Source organism: Oncorhynchus keta, unplaced genomic scaffold (genome assembly GCF_023373465.1).
Source record: "Oncorhynchus keta strain PuntledgeMale-10-30-2019 unplaced genomic scaffold, Oket_V2 Un_contig_6223_pilon_pilon, whole genome shotgun sequence".
Taxonomy (NCBI): Eukaryota; Metazoa; Chordata; class Actinopteri; order Salmoniformes; family Salmonidae; genus Oncorhynchus; species Oncorhynchus keta.
The window spans coordinates 24,709-52,288 of record NW_026288741.1 but is presented as its reverse complement, the minus strand read 5'-3'; the positions used below and the strand labels follow the sequence as shown (position 1 = coordinate 52,288).

Here is a 27,580-nt window from a genome sequence, read left to right as displayed (position 1 = left end):
AAAAACACTGTTCCAAGTCCAAGGAGTCTTACTGCAAGTACCTTTATTCAATAATTACGTACCATGAGAAAAACATCCGCCCAGTGATCATAGAAGTTATTTTTTAGGGAAGAGGAACCGTCTGTTCTATAGTAGACATTCATAATTCTTTACAGATGCTAGAGGGGGAACAGATAAGCAATAAAAGGTACACCATGTCCTGTTCACTGGGACTACATCACAAATAGCACCCTAGTCCCTATTTAGTGCACTGCTTTTGACCAGTGTTCATATGGCTCTAGGGTGCCATTTGGGAAAGCGCCCTGGACTTTCGAATGACAGATTTTCAGTCAAAGTTGAAACGGATATTACAGAGACGTCCGGTGTCCCATCTGTGGCTTAGAGTAAATCACTGTACTAAAGTCATTACAACGTCAACTGAAAAGAGTTGAGCACATAGGACTGTTCATTAGCATTAGTTCCCCATATCTAGCAAGTCATCATTTAAAAGCTTGCAGATAAATGAAAAATCAGCTTTTATATCATAAATTGGTCAGAAAGGTTTTGCAGGTTTGTTTATAAAAACACCCAAGTCTTAAAATACCATTGTGATCAGAGGAGAAAATTAATGGACCTAATAGTGAAACCTACTGAAAAGGTTCCTCTATATTTTGGGCAACATAAACACAGAGTACATATAGCAGTGGAGGCTGCTGAGGGAGAACGGCTCATAAGAATGGCCAGAACGGAGTAAATGGAATGGCATCAACCACCTGGAAATCATGTGTTTGATACATTACCATGAGCCAGTCTCCTTAATTAAGGTGCATCCAACCTCCTGTGATATAATGCACTCCTCAAAGCACGTGTCAAACTCATTCCACGGAGGGCTGAGTGTCTGCGGGTTCACTCCTTCCTTGTACTTGATTGATTAATGTCCCTAATTAGTAAACACCTCACCAGGTTGTCAAGAAGAAAAAACAAAAACCCACAGACACTAGGCCCGCCGTGGAATGAGTTTTACACCCCTGCCATTAAGAGTACCATTTAAATCAGTGTTTCTTAACTCCAGGCCTCAAGTACCTCGAACAGTACAAGTCGTTGTAGCCCCAGATTCAACTTGTCAACTAAATCAGGCCCTCAAATTGAATCAGGCAAGTTTGTCAGGGACTACAACAAAAATGTGTACTGTTGGAGACTGGAGTTGGTAAACACTGCTTTATATCAGTAATGTTTTACTAGAAGGGAATGTCCTTTGCTTTGGTGAGATGACACTGGGTAGTTATGGAATCCTGTAATTCATTTCACACAATGACAAGAAAAATACCATAATAACAAAAAAACATGTTTTTATCCAAGTTAAATTGGAGACCAGATTGCTTTGAGACTAGAAACATCACCTCAACATGAAAAACATAAGTTAATGAAAAAAAACTACTTTGGACATGCTATGCAAAAAATCAAAAATAGAATAGCTATAGGACAATTATATTCTGTCATTTTTATTTCAGTGACCTTTTTTTATTAAAAAAAAAAAAAAGTAGTTTTTCCTTCCTTACAAATATGTACCTCTACAGTTAGAAAGTAGTCCATGACCATCTCTGAATATGTTTCACGTTCTCACATGACAAGGAAATTCTCCAAGCGTTCTAATGATCCAAAATATGAAACATTTACAATAGCCCTGTTTGGCCTCATTAAGGAAAAGTATATATTTGCTATATGAAAAAGCGCCTTGAAACACTTCCTCATTCAATACCATTTCAACCAACAGCATGCAAGGAGGACCCTGCTGTATGAGATGTTTTGTATGCATCCCAAATGACACCCTATATGGTGCACAGATACTGGTTAAAGGTAGTAAGTACACTATAGAGGGCATAGGGTGCCATTTGGGACACAGAATTCGTCTTTATGTTGCTCCAGAGGATTCTCCTCATAGTGGCGGTGGTTGTGTTTCAGGCATAGAACTCCTTGGTGGGGGCTTTCTGATAGGCTGAGCTAGGGGCCTTGCGTTCTCCGAGGACGTAGCTCCCCTCGTCCTTCTTCCTCATCCTGTAGACCAGGAGGAGGATGAGGAAGATGGCGAACAGCAAACCTATAACCCCGCCAGCTATCACCGCTGGGGGGAGACAATGTCAGAAGATGCTTATTGATCAATAATTCAATACCAGTGATTGGTGTTGACAACACAACAGTGGAACCTTGCTAGAAGATAGTGTTAATAACAGTCCAATCAGATATGCCAGACCTCTACCAGATTGTGTGTGGGGCAAGGTAATTACCCCAACCCCATTAATTATACAATGCGTTGTCTCACCTAGCTATATTAAGACGAATGCACTAATTGTCGCTGGATAAGATAGTCTGCTAAATGACTAAAATGCAAAGTAAATGTAACCCCATTACCTTCTCTTAACGTGGATGAACAATTAAGAGGGAACTATGATTGTTTTGTATCAAATGTTTGGCAACAACTCACATTGAGAAATGAATGGGGAAAAGCACCCTGATAGCTGCAGTCTAGTGCATCAAAGTTAAGATCAATGGACTAATCAAATACGAGACGGAGCCGACTCAGGAGGAGTCAATTATACGCTTCATTCATAACATGCTTTCATTGTAAAACAATCCCCAAGTGTTGTTGGTTGCTTGACTCAGTCTCCTTCCCTCTGCTATCAAACGACAAGACAAAGAGTCTGTTTTTATTGATTCTGAAAGCAAAGTCTAGAGTTACCCAATTTAAGAGAGGCCATGTTTCAGATCCAATCTCTGATAGTGGGCTGTATTGAAAATGGAACTGATAGATTTCAGATGACTGTTTTGATGAATCATTATAGTATTGTGTATCTCTTTTTTGTGTGATGTTTAACATATGTTGTCTCATGATATTTTATTGCTTTCATTATGCTCAGGTCTCATTGGAAAAAGAGAGACGTTAATGGCAATACGATCTCCTGAATAAATAAACAAAAACCAGAACATACCCGCTAGCACCTCCGTCCTCTGGAATAGGTTTTCGGAGTGTACATCGTAGGGTACGTCTGCCTCGTACAGCAACCCGGAAGCATCAGTGGTGCTGGGAGGAGCTTCACTACTGATAACAGTCTCCTCTGTCACATCCAGAGACTGCTCAGGGACCTGGGTCTGACACACACAGACAGAGGGAGAAAGATACATTTAGATTTTCACAGCAACTATAAAACCACAGGGATACTATTAAGTCCTTGCCATGCCAGCAGTGTGAGGCGAAATGAAACAACCACACTACTGGCTCAAAAGCCCACACTAAAGTCAGTTAAAAAGAGAGGCATACCTCTGTTTCGGTCTCCGTTTCTGTCTCAGCTATTTCTGTGCCCAGGTCAGTGAATGTCAACATCTCCATTGTGGTTGAAAGGGCTGGTAGAGAGTCCTGGGTTGGCTCTGCTTCAGGAGCGGCGAACACCCTTTTCACTTTGACGGGCTCAGTGACCTCACCGATAACTGAGGAGGAAAATCATCTAAAATGTATTGACCCCAAAGAGAAATGTGGTATGCAGGCAGGGCTAACATGATAAACAACAAATCACAACAATGCTAATGGATTCACTACTAATGATGGAGGCACTTTTCACAATGAGTTGACCAATAACGTCACACAACCCCTGCCATACGGACTCAGAAATAGACTGCAAGCCAGATCTGTTTGGGTCTTCTTGTACAGTATGGTTCACTATCACTTCAGGTTAGGGTATATGAAATAATGACTCATTCATTATTGAAGGTCTCTCTACATGACATATGCTGGGTAATTAACATAGTCTTGGTTGACTGCATGTGAAACATCTGTGCATTCACCGCCTCCGTAGGTCCATTGTGATCCTGCAGTACCAGTGTGCCCTAGCAGGTTAACCAAAGTCAAAAAGTTTCTGTGCACCGTCTAGGACCTTCGTAGAGCCAGTACAATTATAGATTTACATACAGCTATAACTCTTAACATGGCATTCAGGTTGCTATGTAAATGACATTAGGATACAAGGGTGAAATATTTTAGAAGGTAACCATTGCTTACTCATATCACCGGACCCGGAGCCAGAGTTGTAACCGTCTTCGTCTACGGAGTCTCCTGATTGGTCATCCAGGTACAGGTAATCCGACTGGGCCGAGATCAATATCTGTGAATGGAGAACAAGAGATGAACGAAAAAGTGTCTCCACCATATAAATTGAATTCTACAGGTACCCACATGCTATTTAGGCAATAAGGCCTGAGGGGTGTGGTATATGTCCAACATACAACGGCTATGAACGTTGCAATGCAGAGTACAGCCTGGATACAGCCCTTAGCATGTTGGCCATATACCAAACCCTCAAGATGCCTTATTGCTATTATAAAATACTTCCACATAAATAGAACAAGAGCATTTGCATCATACCCATGGTATATTGTCTGATATACCACAGCTTACCTCTGATTCAGAGGGGTTGGGTTAAATGCAGAAGACACATTTCAGTTGTACATCTGACTAGGTATCCCCCTTCCCTTGATCAGCATCCAGGACCCATAATAATACTCAATAACTGATCACATGACAAACTACTCCCAGTGTAGATTTCATGCCCTTAAGATTATAGAAACACTTCACTGTGGAGGATATCCATGCTGTTTATTTTATACAGGCATTAGAAGCACAAGAGCAAAACAAAATTGAAAGAACCATGCTAAGAAAATTAAGACAAATATTTTGGGAGAATTTTTATTTTTTAAATCTCAGTTCCCTGAGAAACAAATAAATGAACAGAAGCAGAAGTCTCATGAGCCTCCCCATTACCTGAAATACCACTTAGAAGCTATGAATGCCTGGATCAAATCTTCCCATTTTCTGAAGCAGAAACCAAAGACAATGTATCAGTCTTCCTGTAATTCCTCTGCATGTGGAGAGCAGGTTAAAACAGGAAGGTGTCATTGTCTGACTGGCTCATCCAATCCCAAGGCAAAGTGTTATTGTGAACAGAAGAATGAATAAACAGACAAACTATTTTTAGGGCAGGAGGCTGCTATCAGAGCAGATGGAACCATGTAGTCTGACTCTGAACCCTGGATCCTTCTAGGTCATCCCTCAACTCCCTGCATTCCTTTAAATCTCTGGCCCACCACAGTAGCCTGGTGGCACCTCTTCAACTAGCCTGTCAGGGCTCATGGAAATCACCATTCACAGCCACTGATGCTCACCAAGACGTGTGATGTTTCCACACAATTGTGCTTCCCAAAATCCCCACAAAAGCAATACGTCTGACAAAGGTACTAAGGATGCACCCTCTGTGCGCACACACACACACACACCGAGGTCTGCCTTTTTGCTCCTCTGATGAATGTTGACACTAAGGTGCCTGGTTCAATTTTCAGGTCTTTGTTCGTGAAGGAGAGGGAGAAAAAGTGACATACAAGGATGATGTAAGAAAAAGGAAGGACTCTTGCTTCAAAGGAAGCAGAGCCTAGTACACAATAAGAGGACAAGTCATTTCAGACTCACTGAAGGAGAGATGCTTCAAAGAGCACAACAATGGCTCTGGCTGAAAAGAGGGAATACCCAGCTAGATAAAGACCTTCCCTTTTGGCCTCTGGGATGACATTTTCTTTTTAAAATAACTGTCATCTGTAAAAAAAAAACACATCTTTGGTATGCCACTGTGTTGTGCTCCAGTTGTCTTTCAAACTGTCACACAGTGAATCATCTTTTGTTTGCTATGCAACATACTATAGAGAACGCAGCAGGCAAAACATGAGGAAGTGATGATCAAAGTAATCCAGGAAAACAATGTATAAAAGTGCTCCCATGTCAACTAATGCTAGAAGACCACAGTGCTACTTAACGGTTAGTACACATTATACATAACCGTGGTATTCAAACGAGGCTGCAATGAAAACGAATGGGACTGTAGCGACTGCATTGGCATCAAAATCCAGAGTGTAAGCTACGTTTCTATTCAAGCGTTGATTGACATGTTAATGGACCAATAGTATGAGAAAAGATAACGGACCCCTCTGACACTGTACGTTCTATTGTGATGTGTCAACACGCAAGGCATGTGTGGGCTAGGTACAAAAATTGTTCAGAGTCTAATCATACAGCATACTTTTGTGTGTTCACGTCGGCCTCTAGAAAACCGAGCCTGACACAATCTTAGCCTAGAAGACCACATGTACACTATGAAGAGTAGGACTGGAGTCATGAATGACTGATACCTACTGTACACTACTTCCGTTTGCCAGCCCTGAAAACACTTCCCAGTATTTAAAAGTATTTGACCCAGGTCTACTCAGCTGATTTAGCCTCTGAAGCAGTCAAGTGTTATGACAGATGTCAAGTTGACCCCAAACATCCAATAGAGAACACTGAGAACGATGGAGACTCTCAGGGTCAGGCGGTGACCATACAGTAGTAGTCTAGTCAGTGTGAATGCCCAGCCACTGAATCATGAAGTACAACATCAATACAGCCCTAATCATTTCCTCCAATGTCCTTTGTTGATCAGGATTAGTCAAGGACTCAGATCAGGCCCCAGTACAGAGTACAACTGGCTACTGAAAGGCCCTATTTTCATGCTGCCGGTATTCCATTTCCTTATTAGATAGTAGTGTTAGGTTAGGCTTTATCTAACAGGCTAAGATTGTGTCAGGCTCTGTTTTCCAGAGGCCGATGTGAACACACAAAAGTATGCTATATGATTAGACTCTGAACAACATTCTTGCACCTAGCCCACACGTAGCATACATGCCTTGACAAAATACACTGTTCAAGATGTGAGGATCAATTACTTTCACATCTTATGAATAGAACAGACCATCTAAAGCAGTGGTTTATGGGGGTTTCAACAGCATCATATGGGGCTGCCTCAACTCTTCAGAGAGAGGTAGAGCGAAGAGGCGATGAGAGAACCATGTTGTTTGCAGCAGTACGATGTGGTGGTGAATAATATCTCTCATTCCAAAACAAACTGCTGTCAGACATATGAAGGTGAGCCTCACATTCCTGGGCCAAAGTAGCAGCACAAGTGAGGTATTGTGCAGGGAGCTGAAGAGCTCAGGACTGGGCTTTCAGGCTGTGCCAAGTCTACAACTGAAAAGGAAATACTCCCTCTTCTCACTAGCTAGCTCCTTCCAAACAGCCCAGTCAGCCAGACCCTACTAAATGGTTGAATCATTAAGGTATTGTTGTTAGCGGCTAGCACAGCAACAAATGCTGGGGACATGTCAGCTAATCATGTCACCCTCCGCCTCCACAGGTATAGTTGTCAGCTGTAATGATGGGAAGAGAGAACCTGCCAAGATATGGCTAACACTGGACTTATGGGGCTTTTTAAAATGCATTCCTGGCAGATCTAGGATGACTACCTGATATGAATGTAATCTCAACATGAAAAACATTGGATTTCCTTTGAAAGTCCTCCTCCATGCCCTGAAGGCCTGGCTGTGTTGTTTCTCAGCATACCCCTGTTGGACAGCCAGAGGAAAACAGGACGTTCTGAGCTGCTTACCTTCACACATTAAATAACATCCAACGCTACCGGCAACACTGCCCATAAATATATACCGTCCGTCAGCATCACCCAATGACAGCAACACCATGAACGCAACCAAACAGGTCTACCAAGACATTAACCAGCATGTGGACCAACAGTACAGGAGCTCTCTGGTAACCAGCTTCCTTCCACAGTGCTGGGAAGCAGCAGATGTTACAGGTGTGGGTTACAATATTAACCCACATCTGCCGAGGGCGCAGCGTCATACAGGGCACAGCAGCTCCAGGCTACGTCCCAAATGGCTCTCTATTCCCCGTTTAGTGGACTACTTATGATGGGCCCTAGTCAAAAGTAGTGCACTAAATAGGGAACAAGGTGCCATTTGGGATAGAGACCTTGCCGATGTAGTAGCTGTCCAACCAGCTGCTGACATTCGCAGCCCCTCAGGAGTACACAGGAAGAGCATTAACTAACTACTAGACGGTGCCAGCGCTCCACCATAACTGCTGCAGAGACTAACAGGATGAATACAGCCCATTCAGACCAGAGGCATGTCTGGTGTTCTTCATATGATTCAATAAACACAGGTGTTGTACTAGGGCTGAGGCTGGGATATTCTACGTCTTCTTGGAGGGGGGCAGAGAGCAGAATACTGGAGTCAGACATTCTGGGGATATTTGTTTCATTGACTGTACCTGAATGGCAGAACTAGATGTAGTGTATGTTGTGAAATTATATCAGAGAGTGACAACCAAATTATGGTGAGATTACATGTGCTAGTTTCAGAGTGCACAAAATATGATTTTGTCAAGCGTGGTCTTTCAGAGAGAGAGAGAGACGTTGCCACTACTCGTCAGAGCTTCTTATACTCCAAGCCTCTCTCACTGCTGTCTATGCCTTGGGACAGGTGATCATTGTAAACAGGAAATGTGTTAAGTTATACTTACTTATATAAATGAAGATTAAATAAAAACATTAACTTTGGTCCTTGGACATAACTGAACACTACAGTAGTGTGAGTTGAAGTAGTTTACTGTGATGTGGGACCCTGTGTGAGGGCTGGCTGATCCACACTCCAACTCTTACCTTAATGTTAAGGACTACATTCAATCAAAGCTGCATTGCAGAATTTCAGCAGTAGCTCTCTGGAATGACCACTTTATGTCCAGCACATATTAAAAATATATCTTATAATTCTAGGAAGCTTTCGGAGGTAATGAAAGAGTTGGGAACAGAAAATCTAACAATCATTTATAACAAAATCCATTATTTTCTAACTCCGTTTTGCATCCAGGTAATCACGGTGTGAGACTGTCATATTCCAGGGATTACCAGAGCCAAGACATGAACAGGGGACATGAGTGGGAGTTTCAGGAGTAGCCAAGGAAAAGCAAAGTTCAGTTGTGCAAAATATAGCTAATGTAGAGCAGATATGCAATGAATTTCTCAATATCTTTCTGTTAATGCCAGAGTAAAACAGCTGACAGCAAATGAGTCTGCACATGAAATCACTTCAAAAGACAGGATTACTAAGCAATTAGTGTCTACATTCAGGCTCAATTATAATTATAGCTTTTCACAAGTTCTTAAACTATACCCCAGGCTTGGTCAGACAGAAGCTATGGATCTGTCTCAGTTTGTGGTATTCGTTGACGTGATGCCACCACACACAGCTTTAAGGCCTCTACACAGTTTACGTGCGTAGATCACGTGCATGTTCATAGTTGGAGTCATGAGGGGCCCAGACACTCACTCTAGCTAGCGACGACATTTAACGTCTGGATCCCATGTATTTGCCCGTTTACAAATACTAGCTATCTACATGTCTGGTGTTATGCTTGTAACTCTACTTTGAGGATTAAAAATATAATTTGTTTAAAATATATATCTTAACACTCCAGATACAAATTTACTTTCAGGATTTAACTAGCTACAAAAGCAAACATGTATTCCTCCAAATTAGAAGCGATTGTTTTTATTTCTCACGAGGGAGAAAATGGCATGTTGGTCCACTGATCACTACAAGAGGAGACAATTGAGAATATATGTCTCTAGTCTGACCTATGCAAAGCATTGACAAGTGAAGGCATGTTCAGTACTTCTGGATGTTTTTGGCAATTACAGGCACACAGCAAAAGCATTGATGCTAGTTAGAAGCTAGGAAAGAACCGTTTTTGCCATCGCCAGCGAAGCTTGGCAGGCTACCTGGCATGTCTCAAAGGCAGATTTAGTTGCTTATCCCTCAGTAGCAAAATGGGCCAAAATCGGCTGAGAGTTTTGGGATCGTTGGACTTATCAGTTGTGTAGGAGCAGTCGACGGGAAACATATTCAGATCCGAGCTCCAGCAAACTCTGGTAACGAGTACTACAACTACAAGGGATGTTTCACAAAAGTCCGGATGACAGGCCGCAATGCAAAGTACCACTTCACCATGGTCGATGTGGGTGTATTTGGTCGGGAGGGAGATACAGGCCCCTGCCGACACAAAGGCCAGAGTCCTTGCCGATGACCCAAACACTGAGCCCATATTCCCGCTGAAGGGCAACATGATGCGACCTTATCCAGGTAAAATTCTGTAAATCTATATGACTTGTAATATTACCATGTGAAAATCATACCAATGTGAATAGAAGTAATGACATGCCTCACATAAAAGTGCTCTGGCATCCCAGTAGCAGGATGGGGCCTATGTCCCAAGTATAAACTACAGTTGTTACAGGACACATCTGATAGCCTTCATGATCCTGTTCAACACTAATGACATGCTTCTTCATGATCCTGTTCAGCACTAATGACATGCTTCTTTATGCAAAGGTTGTTCAGGCCTTGATGATGCCAAGAAGATCTACAACTACAGTCACCCAAGAGGCAGAAGAATTAGTCCTGAAGCATGAGACAGACCGCTGGCCCATACGCCACACCTGGGTCAGAACAATCAGCAACTGGACCATGAAAAACTGGCATCAGTACCAAATGAGAGCAGACGTCACAGATTACTATAAAACAGCAGACACACTGAGTGGACAAAACAGTAAGAACATCTGCTCTTTCCATGACACAGACTGACCAGGTGAAATCTATGATCCCTTATTGATGCCACATGTTAAATCCACTTCAATCAGTGTAGATGAAGGGGAGGATACAGGTTAAAAAATATATTTTTAAGCCTTGAGAAATGGATTGTGTATGTGTCATTCAGAGGTTGAATGGGCTAGACAAAATATTGAAGTGCCTTTGAACGGGGTATGGTAGTAGTTGCCAGGCATACTGGTTTGATCATGTCAAGAACTGCAACACTGCTGGGTTTTTCCACTCTGAACAGTTTCCCGTATGTATCAAGAATGGTCCACCACATCCAGTCAACTTGACAAGTGTGGGAAGCATTGAGCAAGGCCCTTAACTCTAATTGTTCCTGTGAAGTAACTCTGGATAAAAGCGTCTGCTAAATGACTAAAATATCAATCTCGACTTTTCTATTCAGTTCTGATAGCTGTGGGCCAAGTCAGGCTCCCTCTGGATCTAGAAAAGGATCCCAAATGTACTGTTGAAATTATTTGAAAATCTGTGACATGCTTAGCAGTGTTCTACAAAAACACAGAAAATCCTCAGCAGAGAAAGAAAATGCCCAGTGTTGACAGATCAACACAGGCTGTGAGAAACTTCCCTCCCTTAAATCATCACTAAATATAAATCATTGATTTAACCCAAGTGACAGGACTCAGATTCTTCAGATGGGAGGTAGTGACTTAAGTGGAGAATCTCAGACCTTTCAAATAAGACAACAAAGCTGTCCAACCACAACCCTACAAGTTTGATCCAGCAACAAACTCAACCCCACAAGTATTCAAATCAGTTCTGATTTATCACATGAATAACATCTGCTAAAAATGTGTATCGCAGGTGTACTGAAATGCTTGTGTATTTGACCCAGCAACAAGCTCAACCCAGAAAATGTTTAAAATTCCAGACAAGCTTTGTTGGACAGATAAAAGGCAAGCCAGAGCTGTTGAGAGAGAAGGAGACAGAAAGGGAGCTGGGGAAAAGGAGTAGAAATACCAATGGAGCGCAGCTCCACTTACATGTGAAGCTGCATGACTCCCAGACCAGCCCTATCCAGTCAGCACTGATAGGTTCGACAGTACATACTCTACCATGTGTACTGCATGCATGACTAACACTGGGGAGGGCCTCCCTCCTGATGACAGGAAACATTTTAAAATAAGTATTTAAAATATTCTCAAATTAAGGTCAGGCAGAAAATACCACCACTTAGGATCTTGTGCGAGATTGTAGTTCCAAAGGAAATAAAACTGATTAGTTCCTGTTTTGCATTGATATCGTTATCACAGCTTGCCAGTCTGTCCTTCTGTGCATCAATTAACCCAAGAGGGTCAGGAGGACAAAGCACATGTGGATTCAGAGTCCAGATCACACCGTCTTTCACATCCAGACCATTACCTCTGACTCACATACAGCTTCAGTGGTCTCTAAAAACAACACTAATGTCTATTGAGAGCACGTCTGCCAGTTACATACAGTACAAAAACATCTGGAGTGGGTGTTTTTGTTTTCAGGAAACCGGTATGACCATATATGGAAGTAACGCAAGGCAAAGAACATTTAGTACCAGTCACATCTATTAGCAAAGAGCAGACAGGGGTATTCTCTCAGGATGCTTTTCAACCGGGTAAACAAAGTTGGCTGGCATAACACCACAGCAAGCTGTCAGCATACACCATTATGGAACATCTTGCATTTGACCACGGTCCACACTATTCTAGAAAAATGTTACATTAAGGTTAACTTTCACTCTAGGATGTATGATCAGAGTAGCAATGATCACAATTCCATGTACAATCAAATCAAATCCACACAAACAAAGAGAAGTCCAAACATTTACTAAATCTTCAAGCATAAGCAACATTTGTCAAGAAAGGTTCAAAACGAACATCTCATTGTTGACCTTCAGATCTGAGCCAAACAACCTACACAGTTTCATTATCCAGTTGACAAGATCAGGGCTTCATAGATACAGAACAGACGGTGTGTACATCACAAGGGTTTCCCATCTCACAACCCAGCCGTCTAGTGCCTTGCTGCCTAGCCACCCCCAGGTTTTCACTGAGAACTTTACATTTGCTAAGCTAATTGAGGCAGGGGAGGAATGAGAGTAGCAGTCAGTACTGAAGTATGTGACCATTTTCCATCCTCTCAAGAAATCCTATTTGTCAGGCTAGTTTTTCATTACTTTTCTCATTCAGGATTGCCATACATATTTCTAGAGCCTTGATCTCAGACTTAAGTACATCCAACTCTAGATGTTTCTATACTGTTGAAGTTATTCCCAACCGTGCCTTAGTATTTGATGTGGGACATCTGTATGAAGCACTTTCAATTACACAATGTTGGTGATGATATGACAAGTCATTTCAGTTCCATCTAAACAGCAGATGTTTCTTCACTGTTGACTTTAATACCAATCAAGTCAGATGTCATGTGACAGTGGTATAGTACATGAAGTACTTTCAGTGACAAATCAGTGATGACGTGTTACATCTGTTTAATATTGAGATAAAACTAGAGCAATAGTTTCTCTGTTTCCGCATTAACAAAAAGATGGATAGTGATGGAGGGAAGAGTCCTGTCCAATATGTGATGAATTAGAGAAAATGGCTGCCTCTCAGAGCTGGTGTTTATGTTTTCTGCTGAAAAAATGGAAGGGGGATGAGCGATGGTGGTGTCTGAAATCCTGAATGGACCAAATACAGTCAAATGCTCCAAATGAGGAATCTGACCTAATGTTAGAGGGGAGCGTGAGGCATGCAGCCTTCACCACAGTTAAACACACATCAGCCTAAAATAACTTCATTCACCCACCTTCACTTTAGTAGAATGCCCATAGGTTGATACCATCACAACTATAGAACCCTGCACCCCCATTCACTTTAAATCAGAGATGAGGGCCCTTGCCTTTATTTTTTGTTTCTAAAATAATCCAGGTTGGAAGGCTGGGCCAATTAACACATATGCTCCTTGCAGCCAATTGCAAAACTGCTGTTTAATAGCAATGGCCATGTTAGTTAGGGAACGGCATCACCGTGCCAATGATAGAGCCATGTCTACTGTAGTGGCAGACGGAGAGGAAAAGTATACAAACCTATAAAAGGTGTCATTAACTCCACTGATGGACAATTCAGTAGTTGTTTAACGTGTCTTTCAATAGGAGGTTATTAGACACGTTAAAAGGCAACACTGAGATGCCCTGTGTTCTCAGCCTGGTTAAATGGAAACATTGAATCTGTTTTGACCAAGGAACAGAGACGACTGTAGTTCCACACCGCCTCTTGAAAATCATATTTGACCACTGTGGAATCAAACGGTAAATACACTATTTGGTTTTACACAAATATTAAATCAGACACGTGTCTTTCTGGCAACTGTAAAAAGGTATCTTGATAATTTGGGCCACAATGTGAGAATACTTCAGTCATATGGGAAGTGCACAAGGGGAAGAAGGACACAAATAAGGGAATGGTTATATACTTCTTTACTTGTAAAAGTAGCAAGATATAAATTACTCGCTGAGGTTATGAAGACCTCGAGTGAGACAAGCATGCAAAATAGCGTACATCGAAACCAAAGCCCGTTAAAAAAAAAACATTTCATCAGCTCCTTACCGCGCGAGGTATAACAAAACACATTTTATGACTTTCTTTGTCCTGACAACTTTACTCACCGTTTCACTCATAAAACAGGTCGCCACCGCGAGAGTCAATAGTATCCAAGTGTTCGTCATTATTCCTTTGGAAAGAACAAACCGTGGCGAAAAATAGATCTATTGGCTCGCGCTCATACAAAACATATGTAATTATCTTCACAGTTGTAGACACCACTCTCTCTCCCAGATTATACTCTCCCAATCGAATTATTCCAAAACGAGCAAAACTAGATCCTCCCCACTCGATGTTTCTCTCCGAATAAAATAGTTTATTTCCCGTTTTCCTAGTACTTTTCTACTGAAAGGGAAAAGCGGAAGCACGCGCTATTACTTGTACGGATGCGCCAGCTTGGAACGCAAGATTCATTGCGGAAACAAGGTAGTTAGGAAAGAGTCTTCTATAATTGGTTGATAGATACTTGGAACATAAAGAAGCGTCATTCACTTGAGTGTGCAGTGATAATTTAAATGGACATTTTGACATAGCCACAAGTGAATGAGTTATGATAGGCTAGTAGAGTATGCCGACACAGGTTATGAACCATCCGGATATCATAGCCCCATCTCACTTCTGACACCAAGGCAGGATTCCGGGGTAGCATAACACCTCACAATACATTGAAAGGTCTAAACCAGGACTCTCCAACACTGTTCCTGGAGAGCTATCGTCCTGTAGGTTTTCGCTCCAACCCTAATCTAGCTCAACTGATTCTAATAACGAGCTGGTTGGTAAAATAATTCATTAATTAATTCATCAATCAATCAAGTACATTGGAGGAGCGAAAACCCGCAGATACTCGGCCCTTCATGGAATGAGTTAGACAAGTGGTTTAGATGTGCTGTTGTCTATAGACTTGGATATTGACTTTACTTAAATAAAACATCAATATATGAATACAAATGTAATAATGTGACGGGATCATAGAACAAAATAAAGCTTATAATGTAAATAATACTTTGATTATCCCTTGCTCACAGTGTGGCAAATTTGATCTAATATTTGGTCTGATTAGTTCAGTTTTGCTTCCCCCTGTTGGGGAAAGTTGATTAGTACATACACTCAAGTTTGTGCCTGAATGACAATGTTATTATCAAAGTCCTTGCAATTGAGATTTTATTAAATAATACAAAACAGCTCAAAGGCATGTTTTATGATGCATCACAAATGTTCATGTTGTTTGAAGACACAGAATAACATGACTGCTGTCCTAACATTATCTGTTTAGACCAAGGTTTCCCAAACTGGGTCCTGAGGTCCCCATTGGGTACACATCTTGTTTTTGCCCTAGCACTACATAGCTGATTAGACTGGCAAATGAAGGTCCAATTGTGTACTATGGAAGGTAAATTGTATAATGTATGCAAAGCTATAATGATGAGTAGTAAATCATAGAATGAAGGAATCTGCATGAATTGGATTAATCTCAAAATGCATTGGAGAGGGTCTGGGGGGGATCTTGGACATTATCTTCCAATATGGTTGAAGGAGAAGGTCTGGGGGGGGATCTTGGACATTATCTTCCAATATGGTTGAAGGAGAAGGTCTGGGGGGGATCTTGGACATTATCTTCCAATATGGTTGAAGGAGAAGGTCTGGGGGGATCTTGGACATTATCTTCCAATATGGTTGAAGGAGAAGGTCTGGGGGGGAACTTGGACATTATCTTTCAATATGGTTGAAGGAGAAGGTCTGGGGGGGATCTTGGACATTATCTTCCAATATGGTTGAAGGAGAAGGTCTGGGGGGGATCTTGGACATTATCTTTCAATATGGTTGAAGGAGAAGGTCTGGGGGGGATCTTGGACATTATCTTCCAATATGGTTGAAGGAGAAGGTCTGGGGGGGGGATCTTGGACATTATCTTTCAATATGGTTGAAGGAGAGGGTCTGGGGGGGATCTTGGACATTATCTTTCAATATGGTTGAAGGAGAGGGTCTGGGGGGGATCTTGGACATTATCTTTCAATATGGTTGAAGGACGAGGTCTGGGGGATCTTGGACATTATCTTTCAATATGGTTGAAGGACGAGGTCTGGGGGGATCTTGGACATTATCTTTCAATATGGTTGAAGGACGAGGTCTGGGGGGATCTTGGACATTATCTTTCAATATGGTTGAAGGAGAAGGTCTGGGAGGGGGAACTTGGACATTATCTTTCAATATGGTTGAAGGAGAAGGTCTGGGAGGGGGAACTTGGACATTATCTTTCAATATGGTTGAAGGAGAAGGTCTGGGAGGGGGAACTTGGACATTATCTTTCAATATGGTTGAAGGAGAAGGTCTGGGAGGGGGAACTTGGACTTTCTCCTTCAATATGGTTGAAGGAGAAGGTCTGGGAGGGGGAACTTGGACATTATCTTTCAATATGGTTGAAGGAGAAGGTCTGGGAGGGGGAACTTGGACATTATCTTTCAATATGGTTGAAGGACAAGGTCTGGAAGGGGGAACTTGGACATTATCTTTCAATATGGTTGAAGGAGAAGGTCTGGGAGGGGGAACTTGGACTTTCTCCTTCAATATGGTTGAGAAGGAAGCGAGGCTAGGAGAGAGGATGTGTGGAATTGCATAATGACAATTTAAGATACAGCCAAGCTAATACTTTCAGTAGGTAATCTGAGATATTTTCTTGATTCTTCTGAGGGCTGATGTTGTTGAGTCAAAGTAGTCATCCCCACCGGTTCATTGTCAATTATGTGGACATTACTATGTTAAGTGCTGTAGTTGATAAGTATACCGCGTTATGATAAGGCAAACATTTCACGATTTATACAAATCTACATAACACATTATCAACATTCATAAAACCACTAGCGGGTTGACTCATAACTGGCAGTCCCGCGGTTATATCTGCGGGGCGGACGGGTTTAGGGTCATTACATTATTGTGATATTTTTATAGGCTATATTGAGGTTCTGGTATTTTTTTTTACATTTCTTCACGCCTAGAAAAAAAAACTCCACGATTCCGTCATAACTGTCATTTTATAGATAAAAAGAGAGATTTACAGGGGGCAGTTTGGGAAAAAAAACTATCCTGTCCTAATTGTTTTGTGGAATAACGGACATTCTGGGATAATACATTCTTAACCAACGTTCTCTAGTAATACTAGTCCCGTGCGAATACGGCTATATCCTTAATAATAGCCTAACTCATGCAGAAGTAAGCATTTCTTGCTGTAAAATTATATACCAAATGTAGGTAAAATGTGGATTTGGGTACAGGAGTGGAGAAAAATTTATTTCGTTCTGCATTTTGAGAGAATGCCATGCTCCGTTACTGTAGATAACATCTGGGTGCTGTCTTCATAATAAAATCTGATAGTATTTCAATTTAAACCACATAAAATATGCTTCGAAGCCGAACTGAAATCTTATCAGAAACATGTTGGGTCGTTTTCACAGTTTACTTTTGGCTTTACAACCGGTCAAACTAATATCATTTGGACATTTTGCACAGAAAAACTTTCCCGTTTTTTTGTTGTTGCTTTATTGTATTTTCTCCCCAGTCCCTAAACTGCCATGCTCAGTTACCGAGGTCAACTATATTGAAGCATTCATTCTATCGATCTATTACATTCTATTGAGCAAGGGTTTATTTAGTCTTCTAAAGCAACATATAATGACAGAAGCCAACCAAAATGTCGGAAATTATAAGCATAAATACCGAAATCAGGCAAAAACAAATCCTGCACCCCCTGTCAAAATATCGCTCTGCTGTCTCCGACTGTAGCCTAGCGCATTCTCTATATATGCGGGTTGGGTGTGGACCCCAGATTCTCACTTTATAACATATAATCCGGCGGTTGCAGATGAGTTATTTGCAATTGCTTGCGGGTGAACAAACAGCTGACCCGCGCACCACTAGTGTAGACACAAAAGGCCTACCAATACCCCACATGTAATACTTTATTTTATGAATTATTAAATATTTCACATATGGACATATTGGCTATTTTACCCTCCATTCGACTGTTAATGATGAAGGGGTATGATATCACATTAGAGAGATGTTCCTTATTTATATGTGTTGCTGCAATGCTATGTTGTTGTCTTAGGTCTCTCTTGTAAGTGAATTGTTTTGTCCTATATTTTTATTTAATTTGTAATGACAAACAGCATGGCAGTGACCATTTTGTGAATGATACAACTAATAAATACATACTACATTACTGTATGTGAATGGCACAATAGTTATGTTGGACCTGAGGATGAAAACTTGAGTTACACTACATGACCAAAAGTAAAGCTCTTCAAACATCTCATTCCAAAATCATGGATATTAATATGGAGTTGGTCCCTCCTTTTCTTCTATAACAACCTCCACTCTTATGAGAAGGCTTTCTACTAAACTGAAGAAAAAAAACATCCCGGTCAGGACCCCGTCTTTCAAAGATAATTCGTAAAAATATATGCCATTTAGCAGACGCTTTTATCCAAAGCGACTTACAGTCATGTGTGCATACATTCTACGTATGGGTGGTCCCGGGAATCGAACCCACTACCCTGGCGTTACAATCCAAATAACGTCACAGATCTTCATTGTAAAGGGTTTAAACACTGTTTCCCATGCTTGATCAATGAACAATTAAGGAACATGCACCTGTGGAATGGTCGTTAAGACACTAACAGTTTACAGACGGTAGGCAATTAAGGTCACAGTTAAGAAAATTTAGGACACTAAAGAAGCCTTTCTACTGACTCTGAAAAACACCAAAAGAAAGATGCTCAGGGTCCCTGCTCATGCTGCAAGGAGGCATGAGGACTGCAGATGTGGCCAGGGCAATAAATTGCAATGTCTGTACTGAGACGCCTAAGACAGAGCTACAGGGAGACAGGACGGACAGCTGATCGTCCTTGCAGTGGCAGACCACGTGTAACAACACCTGCACATTATCGGTACATCCGAACATCACACCTGCGGGACAGGTACAGGATGGCAACAACAACTGCCCGAGTTACACCAGGAACGCAAAATTCCTCCATCAGTGCCCAGTCTGTCCGCAATAGGCTGAACTGATGGCTTGTAAGGGAGGTCTTCACCAGACATCACCGGCAACGTCGCCTATGGGCACAAACCCACCGTCGCTGGACCAGACAGGACTGTGAAAAAGTGCTCTTCACTGACGAGTCGCTGTTTTGTCTCACCAGGGATGATGGTCAGATTTGCATTCATCATCAAAGGAATGAGCGTTACACAGAGGCCTGTACTCTGGAGCTGGATCGATTTGGAGGTGGAGGGTTCGTCGTGGTCTGGGGCGGTGTATCACAGCATCATCGGACTGAGCTTGTTGTCATTGCAGGCAATCTCAACGCTGTGCGTCACAGGGAAGACATCCTCCTCCCTCATGTGGTACCCTTCCTGCGGGCTCATCCTGACATGACCCTCTAGCATGACAATGCCACCAGCCATACTGATCATTCTGTGCGTGATTTCCTGCGAGACAGGACTGTCAGTGTTCTAGAGCCCGGATCTCAATCCCATTGAGCACATCTGGGACCTGTTGGATCGGAGGGTGAGGGCTAGGGCCATTCCCCCCAGAAATGCCCAGGAACTTGTAGGTGCCTTGGTGAAAGAGAGGGGTAACATCTCACAGCAAGAACTGGCAAATCTGGTGCAGTCCATGAGGGGATGCCCTGCAGTACTTAATGCAGCTGGTGGCCACACCAGATATTGACTTACTTTTGATTTTGACCCCCCACTTTATTCAGGGACACATTCCATTTGTTAGTCACATGTCTGTGGAACATGGAATTTGATGTTTATACAAATATTTACACATTAAGTTTGCTGAAAAGAAACTGCTGAGTTTAGATGTTAGAACATTGCTGCGGGGACGTGCTTCCATTAGTGAGGCCGGGCACTGATGTTGGGCAATTAATCCTGGCTTGCAGTCGGCGTTCCAATTAATTCCAAAGATGTTCGATGGGAGTTGAGGTCAGGGCTCTGTGCAGGCCAGTCAAGTTCTTCCACACCGATCTCGGCAAACCATTTATATATGGACCTCGCTTTGTGAATAGCTGCATTGTCATGCTGAAACAGGAAAGGTCCTTGGGTTTTAGTTCTTTCAAAGTTTGAGACTGCTCAGTACTCAATGTCTTTATTTATTAGCTGTATAGTCAGTCAAAACTATTTGAACAGTGGTTTTGGTGAACAGTGGGACCATGTTTTTGGACGGTAAGAATTGGTGCAGTATCCTTGAATACAGATAGAGGTATACAGTGTTCTTCATTATAACAATATATCCAGGATGTTAATAAATACATTAACACTGCTTACAACAGTCTTAAACCAATTTAAAAAAACTGATATTGAGATTTTGAAGAGAAAAAAAACATTCCTCTGCAATAAACGAGTGGAAAATCTCACTGTATTATGATAAACAGTCAAACAGTTCAGATTCCTCAGCAGAGAGGTGGTGCAACAAGGAACTATCCTCTTAGTCCACTCTTCACCTCTCCTCCTTTTGAGTTGATTTGATTTCTCTTCCAAACTGTTGGGATCTAGGGAGGACAAAGAGGGTTTTTATAACAACACAAGTCATGGAAATGATCTCAAGACGAAACCCTGAGCTTAAGCATGGTCAAGATGTCAGACAGGGGCTGGTATTGACCATTAGTGAGTTATACACGTTACATATTAGATGATACACATTTCTATCCAAATAAATAATAATTAACTATTAAATGACCTGTGGGGGGACGGTAGGCTCAAGGTGTCGACCCAGGAACGAGAGCAGTCTCCTCCAGATTAGTCCACTACCCAGGAACATGAAGCCTGTCACCAGCCAGAACACCTTGGGGTCCTGGGGGAAAAAACACGACACCATAGATAAAACTCTGTTCGATCTATAGCGTTATATCTCTATGGACCACACACTGAGCCAGTCATCCTTCACCTCAGGTTCATCTGCCATTTAGCAATATTACATTGCTGCAGCTGGCTAGTTTACAATGAGCATGTGTTGCCAGGTTAACAAACTCATTGTTAAAGTGTCTCACGTGTCATTTATAAGATTAAAGCTTTATCATCAACACATATCATTAACCTCCTCAAACGTGGATTCCAAGTTCATCCCGAAGGCGACGCCCATCAGGCCAAATAGGGAGAGTGAGAAGGTCCCCATGGTTAGCTGCAGGTTCAGACGCATCATCACGTTCCGGTGACTGGGTGGGCCATGGCCCATGGGGACAGACGGAAATGGGATGGTGACAAACTAGGCCTGACTAACAGAGAGCTGGTTAAGCCAATTAACAACAGGAGAAAAGGAAAATGCCATGTTCAGCAGTTGGAAAAACAGGCTAGTTCCCCTGATAGCATTAAATGCAGCTTAGAACAGAAAACAACATCAGGACAAATGAAGTCTACCAAAAGCCAGTTAAATCAGCAATACACTTAAACTGATTTATTTTTGTCTAGCTAGATCATTCTGCCAGCATATTTTGTATGGACGCAGCATGACTATTACACTATACCAGAGATGCATAACTGGCGGCCCCCCTTAAATATTACTAACAACAGGTTAAACACATTTTGGCCAAGGGATCTGTGAAATAAGTTTAGTGTGTAATACAATCAAATATAATATTATTCATCTACAATGTATGTTTTTAACCCTGGGCAACATGGGCCTGGGAGGCTCACAGGGATATTGATATACACAGTACTCCACCAACTATACATTTGGAACTCATTGAAGCTTTAAAACTACAAAGTTTTGTCTCTTAAAGCTGCAACAACAAAATAATCTCCGCCACGTGACAAAATGTGCAGAATTACAGGATATTAGCTTGAAAACTGCAAAATGTTCCCTCTGATGTCAAGAGACGGGCCTTTAAAAATGTTCCTTCCCAGGGCCCCAGACTTGGTTTGTCTGGCCATGCACTGCTGAAGTCATAGAAAAACTTTTTGTATGCTATTTGTTTTTATCTCATTCGAGTTGTGTTCTGATGAGGGGGTCCCTGATGAATTTTCAATCACAAAAGGGGTCCCCGGGCCCAAAAGGTTGGAGAACCCCTGCCCTATTCCCTACATAGTGGACTACTTTTGAGGCCTATGGGCCCTGGTCAAACGTACTGCACTATATTAGGAAACAAGGACGCAGACAGGGTTTAGTTGTCTGTACCTGTCCAGGTTGATGAAGATAACACTCTCGGAGTCGTCTATCAGGCCCTTGAGCTCCCTGGTCGTGTTGCCCAGCTCCTCAGCCTGCATGAAGTAGTTCTCCAGGAGAAGCTCCATCTCCTCAGCATGATCAATGCCCAGACTGCTCTCCTCACTGCCTCCAGAGACACACACAACAACAAGAGAGTCCAATAAAGCCTTCATACAACAACCCTTAAGAAGAAGAAAAAAAACATTCATCCATACGAGAGAAATGTGTCTTCTGCTGTACCAACCCCTCAGACACACTCACAGACTAGGCTTAAAAGGCTGGACCACAGAGCAGCCACAGTGCCGTGCCCAATGAGCAGTTCAGGAGGTTTATATCAAGGATGACCCCTGACGTATTGACGCCAGCAACCCTCCCGTTGTCAGCTCACTCCCACCATAATGAAAACGTGTACAATGAACACAAATAATCTCATGAAGTACCATGTGCCTACAAAATCTGCATATTGAAATTTCACTTACAACACACGTGGATCCGTCCACTTGGTGACACAAAGCTCCTCGATCATCTCCTCTTCGTCTAGGATCTTCAGCAGACTGTCCTTGAAGACCTTGATGTCCGTCTCCAGCTCTGACAGGCTGGGCAGAAAACAGTTAGGATTGAAAAATTCTGGTAATTTTCCCCAAAATCCCGGTTGGAAGTCTCCCGAACCAGGATGGAGAAAGGGAATGAGATTAACCTCACAGAGCTAAACCAGCCACGCCTTCTAGTGCAGGATTTCTAGATCCATACAATAGCCCTGGCCCAACTATAACCATAGGTGTTAATCTGTTCTACACCTGCAATACATTTAAGTAATTTAGCTGATGCTCATATCCAGAGTGACTTACAGGAGCAATTAGGGTTAAGTGCCTCGCTCAAGGGCACATTGACAGATATTTCACAGTCGACTCGGATTCAAACCAGAAACCTTTCAGTTACTGGCCCAATGCCCATAATAGAGGATCTGCCTTGATAAGATGAACCAAACGTTACATGCAAAAGCAGCAACGCTCCTTATCATGATGTGACTGGCATTGTTTTTCCACTCACTTCTTGCTGTTCTGAAGAAGTATATGCAGTTTGCTGCGATCTGCAGAGAGTAGTTTAGGATCCACAAGAGACTCTAGAATGTCCAGGATGACAGGGTGAACCTCATTCAGTCGAGCCTGAAGGGTATTTACCTGTACACAAAACAAACAGACACATACACGCATAAACAAATACCAGGTGACACTTTATTTGGATAGTCCCAAGTAGATGGTTTGTAGATGTTCAATAACTGTCAACAACATATCAACTAACTATCCACTAACCCTTATCCTGAGGTACTGACCTGTTGCACCCTCTTCAACCACTGATCATTATTTGACCCTGCTGGTCATCTATGAACATTTGAACATCTTGAAGAACAATCTGCCCTTAATTGTCACGTACTCTTTTAATCTCCACCCGGCACAGCCAGAAGAGGACTGGCCACCCCTCAGAGGCTGGTTCCTCTCTAGGTTTCTTCCTAGGTTCCTGCCTTTCTAGGTAGTTTTTCCAAGCCATCGTGCTTCTACATCTGCATTGCTTGCTGTTTGTGGTTTTAGGCTGGGTTTCTATATAGCACTTTGTGACATCTGCTGATGTAAAAAGAGCTTAATTAATAAATGTAATTGATTGATCCGAACCCTGAACTCAACCCTTACCGTAGCAACAGTTGCTTGTAAGTCGCTCTGGATAAGAGCGTCTGCTAAATGACTTAAATGTAATGTAATGATCTACTCATGGTCATACTATGGGACTATCCAAATAAAGTGTGAACAATTGTTGTGATAAATGAATAGTAAATGAGTGATTGCGTAGCGTGTGTCTTACCCTGTGCTGCAGAATAGCTTCAAGGGCTCTGAACTCAAATGGCAGTGAATGAGTGGCCAGAGCTCCATGATCCCCATTCAACTGTGGAGCCAACTCCAGGACCAGCCATCTCTCCAATCCCAGACCTCGGAAATCCAACACCAACAGGCTATTGGGGGTCACGACTGCCTTCAAGGCCTGAAGACACAAGAACACTCGGTTCAGGTGCAAAACCGAGTCAAGTTCGGTCACCTGTCTTTTCTAGTGTGCGATTTTCTTTGTTTTTTTAATCATAGGATTCTCTAAAAGTTAGAGGATAATTTGAGGCTAGCGGTGACAAACGCAGCAGTTTAGCTAACAGTACCTTCAGCATAACACTGTAACACGAAACAAAACCAATATGTAGCTACCTCCATGCGGATTATGATGTTGTTGTTCCTAGCGGTGATGCTGGTGAGGTGTTGGAACCTGAGGTCTCTGGCCTGGAGACTCAGCTCATGATACAGCTCCATCTTCTTCTTCTCTGAGATAGGAATCAGACCAGGGGTCAGAAGTCACACTCAACTTATAGGAAGGGCAAATACCTTGTCAGTAACAAAGTACAATAAACTATTTCATTTCGATGCAGTCCTTGTGAGAACAGAAAACGAAACAAAAGCAAATAATGGGCAAGCTAATGGGGACAACAGATGTTCCAATACTTACCAAATGTGGTTACATTTCCATCTTTGTCAAATTTCATCTATGACAGAAGAGCACAGTTGTAGCTACTGCCAGTATATTGCTGTAGAACTTCTAGATACATTCCACACACTCCCTCAGGTGAACAATATAGGTAGTCACAAAGAACTGACACATTGGTTCTCTCTCTTCTTGCATTTTGCAGAAGCAACCTTTTTTATTTTTATAGAATGTTGGCATTGTCAATGTTGATAAACATTTAATCATGTCCGATATACTGCTGACAGACATAACATTTAGGAGAGACTGGAATAACAATTTCAAATTGGATATGATTGACACAACTAAAACTTGCCACTTACCACAACAAAAGCAGGAGCCACACTGGAGAGGGATGCCTCAGTTCCTCTATGGCGAATTAAATATGCTGCCAATTAAACAACATGAATAATCCATTAGCCAACAACAACATTTGTGTTGCAGCTAGGTCTTCCTTTTCGGGGGGTTATCAGCAGTTGGCATCCAATGTTATGGTGCATGAACTACTGTACTGGAGTGTGGGCCAGAGACGGGAGAAACTAAATCCTACCTGCCAGCCCCGTTGCTCTTCAAAAATATGAAATATTTCAGACTATATCTAATGACGTTCTACTGAATATACTCTAAACTAACTTCCTGTTTCCCCTTCTCCCTCATATTAGATCTCAGCCTCTCTCTTTCCCTCTGATACTGCCCACAGTGTAGCAATACATGCTCCACAGTCTCTGTTTCCTGGCAATAACCACACTTTCCTGTTGGATGCTTTGCTGTCACATTTAAGGACATATTCAACTGGTTGTGTCCCGCCCTTAATCTTGTAAAAATAGCCTCCTTTCTTCTTCTGTTCTTTCCTGGCGTCCTCCCCAACTTTCCTCTGTACTTGAAATAAATGCCTGCCCATAGTATCTCTACTCCACTGCTCCTGCCATCTCTGCACCTTCACTGTCCACATCAGGCTTTTTGCCACTGCATGGCTCATTGAAAAGACAACATCAACACTACTAAGTGCTGGTTTCACCAGTACATCAACTGCCTCGTTCCCCTCCACCCCTACATGGGCTGGGACCCAAGTCAATCTTATCTGTATACTAATCTGTCTATTCCTGCCATGGGTTTGTAGCACTTTGTAAAGCAGGTATTGTCTGCTACGTGAGCTAAAGGACTGGAGACTCATTCACACTGCACATGAATCAGAGCAAATAACTACTCTGTCTGGCTTGACTTCCTCCAGCCACTGGAAGGCCAACAGTATGGCCATCAGCTCCACAGCCAGATGATTTGTAATACGTTTCCTGACTTCCACCCCACATTCCTGCACTACAAATGCTGACCCAGTACATCCTGTCCTTGGATCTTTTGAACCACCTGTGTAAACGGCCACACAATCCTGATACACAGTATCCAGATGTCTCTTAAACAAATACATTTATGTAGTCTCCCCAACACCTCTAAATCAACTACTGGAGGCGGGAGTAGCCTTGTGCAGCTAGGTCTAGCCATAACAGTAAAAATGTTACATCGCCTACCAGACGGACATGATCGCAACAGTGTTGCTTTCCCCCACGTCAACGGCTGATGCTTGGAGAGTTGGCATTTTATAGGTGATCTGGAACAACTCACTGTTCTGCAGGTCAAACAGCCGGTGAGGACCCTGAATTTAATGTCCAGAGATCTCCGAAGACCACCAATGGTGAACAACTTGAAACAAGCTTCCATTGCTTTGTTCACCACCACTGCATTTTAGCAAAGTGTCCTTAGTTATTTAGCTACTTTGTTGGTCTAGCCAGCTGATCAGTTGCATTACTGGTTATTCCACTTGCATCCGGAACAGAATCACTAACGTCGGCTAGGTAGCTAGTAAACTTATCAGCTGGCTACGTAGCACTGGACAAAGACAGTGGTTTGTTCTGCAAAATCATACAACAGTTTCAGTCCAAAGTCGGGTAAAATTATGGATCAAATCCCCGAGCTGACAGAGCAAGACAGTTAATCCACTGTTTCCCGGGCGCCGAAGACGTAGATGTCGATTAGGGCAGCCCTCCAAACCTCTTTGATTCAGAGGGGTTAGGTTAAATTCAGAAGACACATTTCAGTTGAATGCATGCACTTGTAAAACTAACTAGGTATCCACTTTATTTAGCTAGTTAGCACGCAAACAAGGCGCTAGTTAGTAAGTTAGCTAACTGCTAACGTTAGCGAACAAATTTATATGCTGCTAGCAGGAGACAAGCTCGTGCTTCCCGAACGAACTTCTCAACCTGTCGCACAGTCGCAAAAACGTGCCATATGTGAGTAAAATAACAAATAACAATAGGCTTGCAGCTGGTATAGCTAAATCCAAGATACGTTATTCCTCCTAAACACAGGGACAGCTGGATCTGAGCAACTACAACCAGCAGACATCGGGGTGTTTTGGTGTTACAGTAACACGTGCTCGTGTATGACCCTGAACTCGAAAGGATGAATCCATTTCAACCAATGAATTTGTTTAACGAAAGAAAACCTTACTTGACATTTCCGTAAATGTTCGGGAAGAAACAAAACACCCTACACGTTTTCCAATTTCCACGAAATGTAATTTCCCTATGCTGAAAATATACATCACATTGAGGGCTGTGTTTTCACATTGTGGGCACCCATTCGTCACCCAGTATTTGACGTGACGTAGGGC

At 42.3% G+C, this 27,580-nt stretch overlaps 2 protein-coding genes across 3 annotated transcripts; both read right to left on the bottom strand.

The window, feature by feature from the left end:
* Positions 1 to 26: 26 nt before the first annotated feature.
* LOC118374449 (syndecan-2-like) lies at positions 27 to 14,740 on the bottom strand. Its single transcript, XM_052510933.1, has 5 exons — positions 14,219 to 14,740; positions 4,031 to 4,133; positions 3,296 to 3,462; positions 2,967 to 3,126; positions 27 to 2,101 (listed from the first exon to the last, which is right to left on the bottom strand). The coding sequence occupies exons 1-5, from the start codon at positions 14,276 to 14,278 to the stop codon at positions 1,938 to 1,940; spliced, it is 654 nt and encodes a 217-aa protein (XP_052366893.1). The 5' UTR covers positions 14,279 to 14,740; the 3' UTR covers positions 27 to 1,937.
* A 5,544-nt stretch (positions 14,741 to 20,284) lies between these two features.
* mrs2 (magnesium transporter MRS2) lies at positions 20,285 to 27,313 on the bottom strand. Of its 2 annotated transcripts, none has more exons than XM_035760869.2 (11): positions 26,436 to 27,313; positions 25,233 to 25,297; positions 24,895 to 24,931; positions 24,600 to 24,712; positions 24,211 to 24,387; positions 23,404 to 23,534; positions 22,833 to 22,949; positions 22,324 to 22,476; positions 21,247 to 21,364; positions 20,890 to 21,003; positions 20,285 to 20,701 (listed from the first exon to the last, which is right to left on the bottom strand). In XM_035760869.2, exons 1-11 carry the CDS (start codon positions 26,623 to 26,625, stop codon positions 20,630 to 20,632), a joined length of 1,287 nt encoding a protein of 428 aa, XP_035616762.2. In that variant the 5' UTR covers positions 26,626 to 27,313; the 3' UTR covers positions 20,285 to 20,629. The 2 variants fall into 2 exon arrangements, with proteins under 2 accessions (XP_035616762.2, XP_052366894.1); XM_052510934.1 differs by having other exon boundaries at positions 26,530 to 27,311.
* Positions 27,314 to 27,580: the final 267 nt, after the last annotated feature.

What these genes read in the sequence shown, in the direction of transcription:
- LOC118374449 (XM_052510933.1), bottom strand. Translation starts at nt 14,278, where the DNA reads ATGACGAACACTTGGATACTATTGACTCTCGCGGTGGCGACCTGTTTT. An exon ending in CCTGTTTTATGAGTGAAACG is followed by an intron (nt 4,134 to 14,218) that starts GTGAGTAAAGTT and finishes CTCCATTCACAG; the next exon opens with ATATTGATCTCGGCCCAGTC. An exon ending in GAGGACGGAGGTGCTAGCGG is followed by an intron (nt 2,102 to 2,966) that starts GTATGTTCTGGT and finishes GTCTCCCCCCAG; the next exon opens with CGGTGATAGCTGGCGGGGTT.
- mrs2 (XM_035760869.2), bottom strand. Translation starts at nt 26,625, where the DNA reads ATGGAAGCTTGTTTCAAGTTGTTCACCATTGGTGGTCTTCGGAGATCT. An exon ending in ACATCATAATCCGCATGGAG is followed by an intron (nt 24,388 to 24,599) that starts GTAGCTACATAT and finishes TTGTGTCTTCAG; the next exon opens with GCCTTGAAGGCAGTCGTGAC. An exon ending in AAGCTATTCTGCAGCACAGG is followed by an intron (nt 23,535 to 24,210) that starts GTAAGACACACG and finishes TTTTGTGTACAG; the next exon opens with GTAAATACCCTTCAGGCTCG.